The 12,245-nt window shown below is 36.6% G+C and overlaps 1 protein-coding gene across 7 annotated transcripts in view; it reads left to right on the top strand.

The window, feature by feature from the left end:
• Positions 1–12,245, top strand: part of LOC128222708 (2-oxoglutarate dehydrogenase complex component E1-like) — a 32,162-nt gene that overhangs the window by 17,249 nt on the left and 2,668 nt on the right. For 3 of the 7 annotated variants that reach the window (XM_052931832.1, XM_052931804.1, XM_052931816.1), the window contains 7 exons: positions 215–367; positions 933–1,155; positions 5,989–6,139; positions 6,284–6,411; positions 6,629–6,807; positions 7,181–7,252; positions 10,762–10,794. In XM_052931832.1, coding sequence (XP_052787792.1) covers positions 215–367; positions 933–1,155; positions 5,989–6,139; positions 6,284–6,411; positions 6,629–6,807; positions 7,181–7,252; positions 10,762–10,794 — 939 coding nt within the window. Of the gene's footprint in view, positions 1–214; positions 368–932; positions 1,156–5,988; positions 6,140–6,283; positions 6,412–6,628; positions 6,808–7,180; positions 7,253–8,910; positions 8,929–9,288; positions 9,319–10,761; positions 10,795–12,245 lie in introns of all 7 variants that reach the window. The other 4 variants (XM_052931840.1, XM_052931848.1, XM_052931810.1 and 1 more) reach the window with 3 other exon arrangements.

Below are 12,245 nucleotides of genomic sequence, written 5' to 3'. Positions count from 1 at the left end.
TATGGTAACTATTGGGCCATTGATATTCATTTTTACATATCAATGTAAGGTATTTATGTCTGGTTAGAGAATTAGTCCATGACCTCATGATGAAGAAATGAAATGGTATTTTCTTCTGAAATATTGCGAAAAATTATTTCTTTTGGGAAAAAATACAACATTTTAATATCAAAGGTAATTGCTTCTTGATTCTCAACCCCTCCTTGTTTTGCAGGTATCCTACAGAAGAAATGGTCACAATGAGATCGATGAGCCAATGTTTACACAACCCCTGATGTACAAGCAGATCGCTAAAACCCCAACAGTCCTGGCACAGTATGCTGAGAAACTCATGAATGAGGGCATAGTCACGCAACAGGAGTATGAGGTGCTGTGGTTGAATCATGCTCATATAATACGTATAAATCATTGACAATACACTGACAAATAGTTTAAGCTATTTTGTTGTCGTCATTTATGTTCTAAATGGAATTGCAGACATATCAAAATAGCCATAAAAAAAGTAGTTTTTTCATGTGTAAGTATAGGTTTTGTTATGTTGATGTTGCTTTAAAAAGAAAAATGTTATATTGTAAAATGTGATATTTAACTTGTCTGTTTCTCAAAGAGAAAAAAGTTGTGATATTATGATGGCCCTGGTGTGATCATAGTCATCTGTGTCAGCATCCACAAACTTTCACTTTGGCAATTACTAAATAACAGTTCAAGGTATTCACATGAGACTTAATTAATACACATGTTGCCAGCAACAATAAGAACATTTGTTGCAAGGCCTTAACTCTTGCTTTAATAACTGTTGAGGTATGTCCCTTTTAACAAATAAAACAGACTAGCATGCTATCCTTTTAGGGTGCTCTTCTTATATAGTAATACACCATAACGTCTAGCAAATAAATACACCAATAAACCCATTCTTAATGTCTGTACTTCAGGAAGAGGTCAGCAAGTATGACCAGATCTGTGAAGAGGCATTTAATCTTGCGAAGAAGGAAAAGGCTGTCTCCAACGCAGAGTGGCTGGACTCCCCGTGGGATGGCTTCTTTGACTCCCGACAGGCCATGGAGCTGCCCAAGACTGGGATCAAGGAAGAGGTGCTTAGACACATCAGCGAAGTCTTCAGTACACCCCCACCTGGTGATTTCGTTATTCATGGTGGTAAGTCATATTGGTTTGATTACAGCTGTTCTTATTATTACCAAGTGTTTCACATACTGTAGAATCAAGATTTTTGGTGTTTAAAATTTTCTTTTTCTTTCAAACGTTACTGAAATGTGCTAAACCTGATGTCACTTCATATGGCAAAAACTGTTCTGGGTTTAATGATATGGCTTTCAATTATTGTTTAAAAATCTTTCAAAACACATTGACCATATGTTATTGTATTTCTATCAAATAAACCGGTAAACCACACATTGACCATATGTTATTGTATTTCTATCAAATAAACCGGTAAACCATTTTCCTTTTTAGCTCACCTTTCACATAGTGACAAGGTGAGCTTTTGTGATCACAATTTGTCCGGCGTCCGTCGTCCGTCCGTCGTCCGTCCGTCGTCCGTCCGTAAACTTTTACTTTAAACGACATCTCCTCATAAACCGCTTAGCCAATTTCATCCAAACTTCACAGGAATGTTCCTTGGGTGGTCCCCTTTGAAAATTGTTCAAAGAATTGAATTCCATGCAGAACTCTGGTTGCCATGGCAATGGAAAGGAAAAACTTAAAAAATCTTCTTCTCCCAAACCACAAGGCTTATGCCGTTGATATATGGTAGGTAGGATCACCAAATGGTCCTCTACCAAGATTGTTCAAATTATGGCCCTTGGGTCAAAATTGGCCCCGCCCCGGGGGGTCATGGGTTTTCTCTATATGTTTATATTGAAAACTTAAAAAATCTTCTCCTCTGAACTTACTTGGCCTAGAGCTTAGATATTTGTCATGATTCATCGTCTAGTGGACCTCTACAAAGTTTGTTCAAATTATGGCCCTGGGGTCAAAATTGGCCCCGCCCCGGGGGGTCATGGGTATGCTCTATATGTTTATAGTTAAAACTTCAAAAATCTTCTCCTCTGAACTTACTTGGACTAGAGCTTAGATATTTGGCATGATTCATCGTCTAGTGGACCTTTGCAAAGATTGTTCAAATTATGGCCTTGGGGTCAAAATTGGCTCCGCCCCGGGGGGTCATGGGTTTTCTCTATATGTTTGTAGTGAAAACTTCAAAAATCTTCTCCTTTGAACTTACTTGGACTAGAGCTTAGATATTTGGCATGATTCATCGTCTAGTGGACCTCTACAAAGATTGTTCAAATTATGGCCTTGGGGTCAAAATTGGCCCCGCCCCGGGGGGTCATGGGTATACTTGATATGTTTATAGTTAAAACTTCAAAAATCTTCTCCTCTTAACTTACTTGGACTAGAGCTTAGATATTTGGCATGATTCATCGTCTAGTGGACCTCTACAAAGATTGTTCAAATTATGGCCTTGGGGTCAAAATTGGCCCCACCCCCTTCGGGGGTCATGGGTTTTCTCTATATGTTTATAGTGAAAACTTCAAAAATCATCTCCTCTGAACTTACGTGGCTTAGAGCTTAGATATTTGGCATGATTCATCGTCTAGTGGACCTCTACAAAGTTTGTTCAAATTATGGCCCTGGGATCAAAATTGGCCACACCCCGGGGCTGATGGGTTTTCTCTATATGTGTTATAGTGAAAACTTAAAAAATCTTCTCCGAACTCACAAAGACAAGTAACGTCTTAATTTAAACTGGATAACATATTTAGTACACTTACCAATTTTCAATATGGGCCACATACAACAAATAATAACAAATATACATATATAGATACACACGTAAAATCAAGTAGTGACAAGAGCTTAGATATTTGGCATGATATATCATCTAGTCGACTTGTACCAATATTGTTCAATCTTTGGCCCTGGGGTCAAAAAAAGGCCCCACCCGGGCGGTCATGGGTTTCCTTATATATGTATATGATGAAAACTTATAAAATCTTCTTCTCCGAAACCAAAAGGCGAAGGCCTTAGATATTTGGTATGAAGCATTGTTTATCGGACCACTATTAAGATTGTTCAAACTTTAGCCCTGGGGTCAAAATTGGCCACGCCCCATGTTCATAGGCTTAGGTTTTCAATATTTTTATATAGTCTTATATAATAAAACTTTAAAAATCCTCTTCTCCAAAATATAAGACCTAGAGCTTTCATATTTGGTATATAGTGTTACCTAGTGGACCTACACCAAAGGTATTCAAATTATTGTCCCGGGGTCAAATTGGCCTTGCTCAGGGGTCATTTGTTTTTACATTGTCTTGTCACTTAAACATCTTTTCCTCTGAAAGTAAAGGTCAGAATGACTCCATACTTGATATGTAGCATCCTTACATGGTCCTCTCTCAACTTTGTTCAAATGGTTTTGTTTGGCCCCTTTTAGGGGTCACCAGAGCAAAAAATAGAAAAACCTTTAAACAACTTGATCTTATTAACTGCTTGATGGATCTTCAAGTCTGAAGCATCCTACATGGGCCTCTGTCAGGTCTTTTCAAATAATTTTGTTTGGCCCCTTTTAAGGGCCACCAGAGCTAAAATTAGTAAAAAAAACTTAACATTTTCTTCGCATGAACCCCTTGATAGATCTTCAGCAAATTTGGTTTGAAGTGTCCTTGCATGGACCTCTCTTAAATTTGTTCACATAATTTTGTTTGGCCCGGTTGCCATGGCAACCTAAAGGAAAATGTTAACAATTGGTTATAATCATCTTCTTCTCCTAAACCGCTTTGACAATTTTGATGAAACTTCATAGGAATGATCCTTGGTTGGTGCTTTTTCAAAATTGTTCAAAGAAATTAATTCCATGTAGAACTCTGGTTGACATGGCAACCTAAAGGGAAAGTGTCAACAATTGGTTACAATCATCTTCTTCTCCTAAACCGCTTGGACAATTTTGATGAAACTTCATAGGAATGATCCTTGGTTGGTGCTTTTTCAAAATTGTTCAAAAAAATTAATTCCATGCAGAACTCTGGTTGCCATGGCAACCTGAAGGAAAATATAGGCTGTCGTGTCCGTGCTGTGACTTACTCTTATATGGACAGATTTTAAAATGACTTGCCATATGTTTTCGACATACCAAGACAACGTGTCGTGTGCAAGACCCATGTCCCTACCTCTAAGGTGAAAGATACACTAAGTGTTTATTCACAATGGAATGCTGAATATGAGGACATAAAGAGTGTTGGCTGTCATTTAGTATGATTGTTTTTTTTCTATGCTCAGAGGCAATTTAATATAACTTGCAATATGTATTTGACACATAAAGGCAAGATCAACTTTTTATGTACTTGTTCATAGATCAATGTCACATTGGGGGGCATTTGTCACATACTTTGACAGCTCTTGTTCAATATTCTTTGAGAAACAAGCTATATTAATAACAAAGGTTAAACTCTTTTACTCAGGTGAGCGATTTAGGGCCATCATGGCCCTCTTGTTTAAAAATCTTTTATGGTATATGGAAAATCCCAATCAAAATAAACAGATTGCAAAGAGATAAGAATTTCAAAAATATGTATGAAAATTTGTTTCAATGTTAATTGCAAGATCCAAAAATCCATATTTCCTTCATAATTCCTAAAGGGGTATTGCATAATAAAATAGAAATTCAGAAAAAAACATTGGTTTTACTGTATGTTTAACACACAATAAGTGATGCAAATGGGATTCTGAATGCCATATGCCAATGCTAACTAAACCTAAACATCATAAATACTTGAAATATGTATTACGGTAGTTTTCTTGCGTGTCTCAGTCATGGGACCAGTACTGGAAAAAATGATATTCCGTTTCCCATATACATGTAAGATGAGTCTTGCCAATTGAAGGTATTCTAATGTGTAATTTTACGTTTTTATACGCCCATCTTACGATGGCCGTATTATGGGAACACCCATGGCGGGCGGGCGGCGGGCGGGCGGGCGGCTCCACAATGTTGTCCGCTCTCTAACTTGAACATTTCTCATCCAATTTCCACCAAACTTCATGAAAGTGTTTGTTGGTGAAATATCTAGGTCAAGTTCGATAACCAGCCAAATCGCTTTAGGCACTCCAGAGTTATGGCCCCCTGAATTTGTCAAAATTGGCCATTTTAGCTTTGTCCGCTCTCTAACTTGATCATTTCTCATCCAATTTCCACCAAACGTCATGAAAGTGTTTGTTGGTAAAATATCTCGGTCAAGTTTAATAACCAGCCAAATCGCTTTAGGCACTCCAGAGTTATGGCCCCCTGAATTTGTCAAAATTGTCCATTTTAGCTTTGTCCGCTCTTTAACTTGAACATTTCTCATCCAATTTCCACCAAACTTCATGAAAGTGTTTGTTGGTGAAATATCTAGGTCAAGTTCGATAACCAGCCTAATCGCTTTAGGCACTCCAGAGTTATGGCCCCCTGAATTTATCAAAAAAATAAAAAAATTCTACTGTTAATGCCATATTGTGCCAAATCATTTGCTTCTTGAAAAGCTTGCTTCTCAAAGGGCCAATGTGACAGTATGTTGTCTTAGAATCCAAGAAATTATTGATGGGCGTATTTTGTGAGTGTCACTCTTGTTCTATTTTAAATATTTTAAAAAAGTCAAATGAAACAAATAGTTATTTGAACAAAATAATAACGTTACATATTCATTCAAACACTGTAAAAATGTGATGTTCTTTGGAACCCTTTATTGTCAACAGTGATTACAAATTACTGCGCATCATGACGGCATAGTCAGAAACTCTTCAAGCCTCATTACGAGCCGCTGCGCAAGAGATTGGAACAGATTTTCCATCTGTACTCGAAACACATGGAAGACACTTGTAATCATTTCTGAGTTTAATGATTTATTTGTCTAAAAGTATTTATTTTATGTTAGCATAACTCAACATTTTTCAAGCTCCTTTTAAGATCCTTTTTTTCCCCATGTATTTCAGGCCTGAAGCGTATCCTGAAGGGTCGTATGCAGATGGTTAATGAAAGGGTGGCAGACTGGGCGTTGGCTGAGGCCCTTGCCTTTGGTTCACTGCTCAAGGAGGGAGTCCATGTCAGGCTCAGTGGACAGGATGTCGAGAGAGGAACATTCAGGTAAATAAAACTCACCATGTTTACATGTTACCTGTAAAAAATGCTGGCCCCAAATTGATCATTTGGTTGTGTAAACTATGGGTTAGTTTTGGGTATTGGACCAAATTTTTTTAATGTTACTCAAAGTATGCATTTGTTTTGTAGCCACCGTCACCATGTGTTGCATCACCAGCAACAGGATGGCGTAACGCACAACTGTCTGAATCACCTGTACAAAGGTCAGGCCCCTTACACCGTGGAGAACAGCTCACTCTCTGAGTACGGAGTTTTAGGTATGGGTGGTAACACTTGTATGAATAAATCATTTTTTAGAATTTTTATAAGTTTCATTTGTTAAGTTTAGGCTATATTCCTTTGAAATTAGACAAGGATGAGATGTATTTCTATGTGAAGGAAGTGGAAATAACTTGTCCTGAAAACATTAATTAAAACAATAAAGCTAACTTTACCTCAATTAATCTGTTACAATGAATGCATTTGTTTGTGCAGGTTTTGAGCTAGGTTATTCCCTGACAAACCCAAATGCCTTAGTGTTATGGGAGGCTCAGTTTGGAGACTTTGCAAATACGACCCAGTGTATCATTGACCAGTTCATCTCCAGCGGCCAGGCCAAGTGGGTTCGTCAAAACGGCATTGTTCTTCTTCTCCCTCATGGCTATGAGGGAATGGTGAGTGAACTTACAGTACATACATGTTCAGGTGATAAACTATTCCTTACATATGTAGTTTAATTGCTAAGACACCTTTTAACTGATATCAAAAAGCTTGAGTTTAGTAATTGATTGTAAACTATTTTGGTTTCCATATGAACCGTCAAAACTATGATGAATTATTTGACCCTTGGTTGGAAGTGTTTGCAGCATATTTACCAGATATTTTGCTTTGGTTTGCTAAATTTCAGGAATTTTGTGAACAATTTGAGTAGTATCTTATGAGGTACATGAAAATTATGTGTCAATATTTATTATTTATTACCCGGTATTTCATCATCAATTCATAGCAGCTCATGATCTCAAAATTGCAAAAAATGTGGTTCTGCAGGGTCCGGAGCATTCCAGTGCGCGATTGGAAAGGTTCCTGCAAATGAGCAATGATGATGCTGACCATTTCCCGGTAGGTAACTGTGTACTGGAAGATTGGTCCACTCAAATTGACCCTTTTTTAGTTTTAAATGCAATGAAAATAATACTGTGAAATCATTAATGTTCGTGGGTTAGGTGATCCACGAATTCAAGATCCCACGAAATATAGACCCTTTATTCACTTTTTCAATTGCCATGTTATGTACATACTCTAGTTTATTGGTTCCAGAGGCCGCAGTATACAGCGTAAATATCCGTCTCACTGTATATCTTACTATATTTGTTTTGTCACTATATCATATTTGCTGTTAACAAATCATTTCAATGTGTTTTTATGAACCAAATGACAGAAGCACGTGCTTACAAGTGTGCTGTTCATGAATCTCCAAGTTTATATGATGTGAGTGATGAGTGTCCGTTCTTGATTTTTTTCTTTAATAAAATAATTAATCGATTACATTGGAGGCTTCTTATTGAACAAAAAAGTGTGAATAAATATTGAAATGATTTTACATGAAATAAGATGATATTCAACATTGATTGAATTTGTAAACATCATCTATCTTTTGGAATTGTTAACCCAATATACTGACCTTCTCTGTGTTTTCACAGTTTGCAAAATTCTTAATTGGCTTTCAATGGCATCGCCTATCTGTATTTATAATCAGGGTACGTCTTCTTTTATGACCTTAATTTCCAATTAAATCAATAATTGACATGGGTATATGCACTAATTGGCGTGTCGTACCACTTAAGCAAGTGTCATAAACCGAGTGACGTAGATGACGGAAATCACGCACCAGCGCGTGGAGATAATGCAGAAGATCTAGGACGATCGCAGTTTGGATTTTTTTTTCAAAAGTGAAAAACCACGAATTCAAGTACCCACAAAATCAAATTTTTCGGCAAACCACAAAAATTTTATGCCCACGAATATAAATGATTTCACAGTAATAGGGATTTATAAAGGTTTATTAAGAGTTGAATGGATAATGTTTAAATGAAAACCATATATAATGGTGTGCTGGGACTTGTATAGTCAAATACTTGTAACCAAGATTATTAATATTCTTTTTTGGTCACTTTTTCAGTGACACAATGTACATGAAAAACATGATGACAAGTAGGTTGGGATAAGATATTCTCAATGACTTTGTTTTTGAATCTATCCCGATTTTAATTCATACATACATTCAAGTGTCCAAAATGAATGATCCAGTCTTAATTGTTGGAAAGAACAAAAAGTGAAACAACAGCTCCACAATAGAAATTGATATGACATTAAATTATACCATGTCCACCCTTCATAATGTTCTACTTAGTTAAACAAGAGAATATCTTGAATTAAAGTCCGTGTTTGTTTGTCCAGATTTATCATGTGACTTGCAAATCTCTCCATTGGTTGAACAGTTTTAAATATTTATGTCAGGGTGGTTCAGCATCATGTAAATACCCTGTGCTTGTATCAGTATCTTACTAGAGATGAAGTAACTAAGTGAATCTTAATGGAATAATGATTCATATTGTCATGCTTATGATTTGTATAGTTGTTTGCAAATATATTTCACCAGTTTAATGTAATATGTGTGGACTTTTCAGCTGACTTTTGTAGAACATTAGATTTAAATTGTTCAAAATTAACAAGAAACATGCATGCTGCTAGTTTAACAGGAACAAGTTTGTTGATAGGTTCAGAAAAACACAGAGGTATTGCACTCCGCTATATTAACAATGATCATTTGTTTTCTAGGACTCTTTCAGTACAGTTTATTTTGCTTATTATATAGCCAAACTCTATCACAAGCTTTGGTTATAAAACATTATCAATTAAAAGCAAACATTTTGATAAAGACTTAATCACTTGATGATTTACTGTACCTGATGTTGGACAGAATCCTTTCTATAGTGTAGATACACTTTAATAGGAAGACATTGTTTTCTGTACAATATTTTTAAAAATGACACACTCGCTTCATTATTGATTCAAGTACACTAAGGTTTTTCTGATAGTGCAAGTAGTTGGTCCCCTTTTATCCCCAAGTTATAACAGAATTATTCTTTTAAAAGCAAGTTGCAGGAAGTTATGCAGCTGGCCAGGTGACTTGACAGTCTTAACTCTGTGTGCTTATATGCATGATTTGTTATAATTTTAGAGGTCTTTCATGGTCAAGTGGAACATGTTTCATACAAGGCATATCAGTTTATGGCTTCATATCAATTATGGAGGGTTATTGTGCTTTCTTGTATACAAGTTCTTGCCACCTTAGCCGTAGGCTGAGGGTAAGCTTTTAGGATCGATGATTGTCTGTCGTCTGTCGTCCGTCCACACTTAGTTTGCACACTAGGGGTCACATTTTTGCCTCAATTGTCACAAAACTTGGTCAGGATGTTTGTCCCAGTAATTACTCGGACGAGTTCGAATATGGGTCATCTGGGGTCAAAAACTAGGTCACAGCGCCCAAATATGAACTTGTTAACACTAACATTTTCAGCCCAAATATCCTGGAAATTTGTCAGGAAGGTTGTTTCGATGATTTCTAGCTCAAGTTCGAATATGGGTCATCTGGGGTCAAAAACTAGGTAACAGAGCCCAAATATGGAAATACCTCGTTAACACTCTCGAGACAACATTTTCAGCCCAAATATCCTGGAAAATTGACAGAAAGGTTGTTTTGAAGATTTCTAACTCAAGGTCGAATATGGGTCATCTGGGGTCAAAAACTAGGTCACAGAGCCCAAATATGGAAATACCTTGTTAACACTCTCGAGGTAACATTTTCAGCCCAAATATCCTGGAAATTTATCAGAAAGGTTGTTTTGAAGATTTCTAGCTCAAGTTCGAATATGGGTCATCTAGGGTTAAAAACAAGGTCACAGAGTCCAAATATGGAAATACCTTGTCAACACTCCAGGTAACATTTTCAGCCCAAATATTCTGGAAATTTGCCAGAAAGTTTGTTTCAATGATTTCTAGGTCAAGTTCGAATATGCGTCATCTGGAGTCAAAAACTAGGTCACAGAGCCCAAATATGGAAATACCTTGTTAACACTCTCGAGGTAACATTTTCAGCCCAAATATCCTGGAAATTTGTCAGAAAGGTTGTTTTGATGATTTCTAGCCCAAGTTCGAATATGGGTCCAATTTCAGCCCAAATATCCTGGAATTTTGTCAGAAAGGTTGTTTCAATGATTTCTAGCTCAAGTTCGAATATGGGTCATATGGGGTCAAAAACTAGGTCACAGAGCCCAAATATGGAAATACCTTGTTAACACTCTCGAGGTAACATTTTCAGCCCAAATATCCTGGAAATTTGTCAGAAAGGTTGTTTTGATGATTTCTAGCTCAAGTTCGAATATGGGTTATCTGGGTTTAAAAACTAGGTCACAGAGCGATATACATGTAGGGCCATCTTGGCCCTCTTGTTTTAATATTGCCTGAATCAATTTATGACATCCTGTGAAGGCAGCCTGTGGGGAATCTGTTTATTGCCTTTAAATACTCCTTGCTATGTGTAATACTATATTGAAAATCACTTGCAGTTTTACGCTGCTCTCTCTGGCAGTTATAACGAGGTATTTCAGTTAAGCTTTGCACGCACCCTTGTTTGCTATGTTCTATGCAGCTTTGTTGCTTAGACTATTATTTTTTTCTTTAATATGCTGGGCTGTGCCTTCCGAGCAACTCATTTAAGTCTTTCTTACATCAATATAAATAAGAATTGTTAAATGTTAGTGCAATCAAACCTGTGGATACTGTTAATTTTTGTCTTGAAACTCATGATGTTTACCACTAATTTGTTGTATGTTGTAATTGTTTTTTTGGTCTCCAAATTTAGTTTGTGAAATTCGATTTTGTACATGTACAGTTTTCTGTAAAATCTATAGACCAGTTAGATCATAGTTCAATTCATTTTATGAGTCATTCATTAAGTATTTTAACTTTTGTGTTGCTATTCAATAATGCTTCTTCCCTGATAAACATCCTTTCTCCAGTCCAATCAAAAGATGTGATTAAAAAGACACTATTGATTATAAATCCCCCGCCACGGAATAGGGAGGGTATTATAGGAATGGACTTCGTCCGTCTGTCCCTCTGGCTGTAACATTTCGTGTCCGGGCTATAACTTACTTATGCAATGATGGACAAATATTGTCCTCGTTGAGACGATGTGCAGTGAACTTGATCCGGGTCCATACCTCAAAGGTCAAGTTCACACGAGACATTAAAAGCTAAGAGTACACATGCTCGAGTTCGCGCTATAACTTAATTATGCATTTATGGATTACCATATTACTTGGTACAAATGTTGTCCTCATTGAGACGAGGTGCAGTGACCTTGACCCAGATCCATATCTCAAAGGTCAAGGTCACATGTGACATCTAAAGGTCATAGTACACATGCTTGTGTCTGAGCTTTTTACATTTAGCAGTGTAGACATGTCAATTCTTCAAAAGCAGTAAAACAATGTTATGACGTCCCCACTATATATGTGTATCACTTTATCGAAAATACTTAAGGCTTGCTATTTCATCGATTTTATAAATCAAGGACTCATTTTCCTTCTCTTTTTTTTAACCAAAATAACCTTGACATTGATCTTACCTACACTACACACAATATGAGTATACAAATATCCTTTTATAATATGTTCAAATATCCAAGAATATTTAGGTTACCGATCAAACAACTTGTATTTCCTATATTCCCACTCTTGACCAGTGGTTGTGTACAATTTAGGTCAGATTCGAGGTACCAGTCAGGTTGCGAGAAAAACAAAATGTTCTAAAAAACAATGGCGGGGGATATAGCCGTCCTTCGGACTGCATTGTTTCTATATTTTATCACTAACTGAGAATGTACATGTAAAATTCTAACAGGGAATAATGTAATCAGCCTCTTAACCAGTTCAAGACTTGGAAATTTAGTTGCTGTACTAAACATGTTTTCATTTTTTTGGTCTCAGGTAGAAAGGATGGAAAGTCTATTGTATGGTTTGTTCACTCTATTTCAAATAATTAATTA

This window comes from Mya arenaria, chromosome 2 (assembly GCF_026914265.1).
Source record: "Mya arenaria isolate MELC-2E11 chromosome 2, ASM2691426v1".
Taxonomy (NCBI): domain Eukaryota; kingdom Metazoa; phylum Mollusca; class Bivalvia; order Myida; family Myidae; genus Mya; species Mya arenaria.
This window is presented reverse-complemented; position numbering and strand designations above follow the sequence as displayed.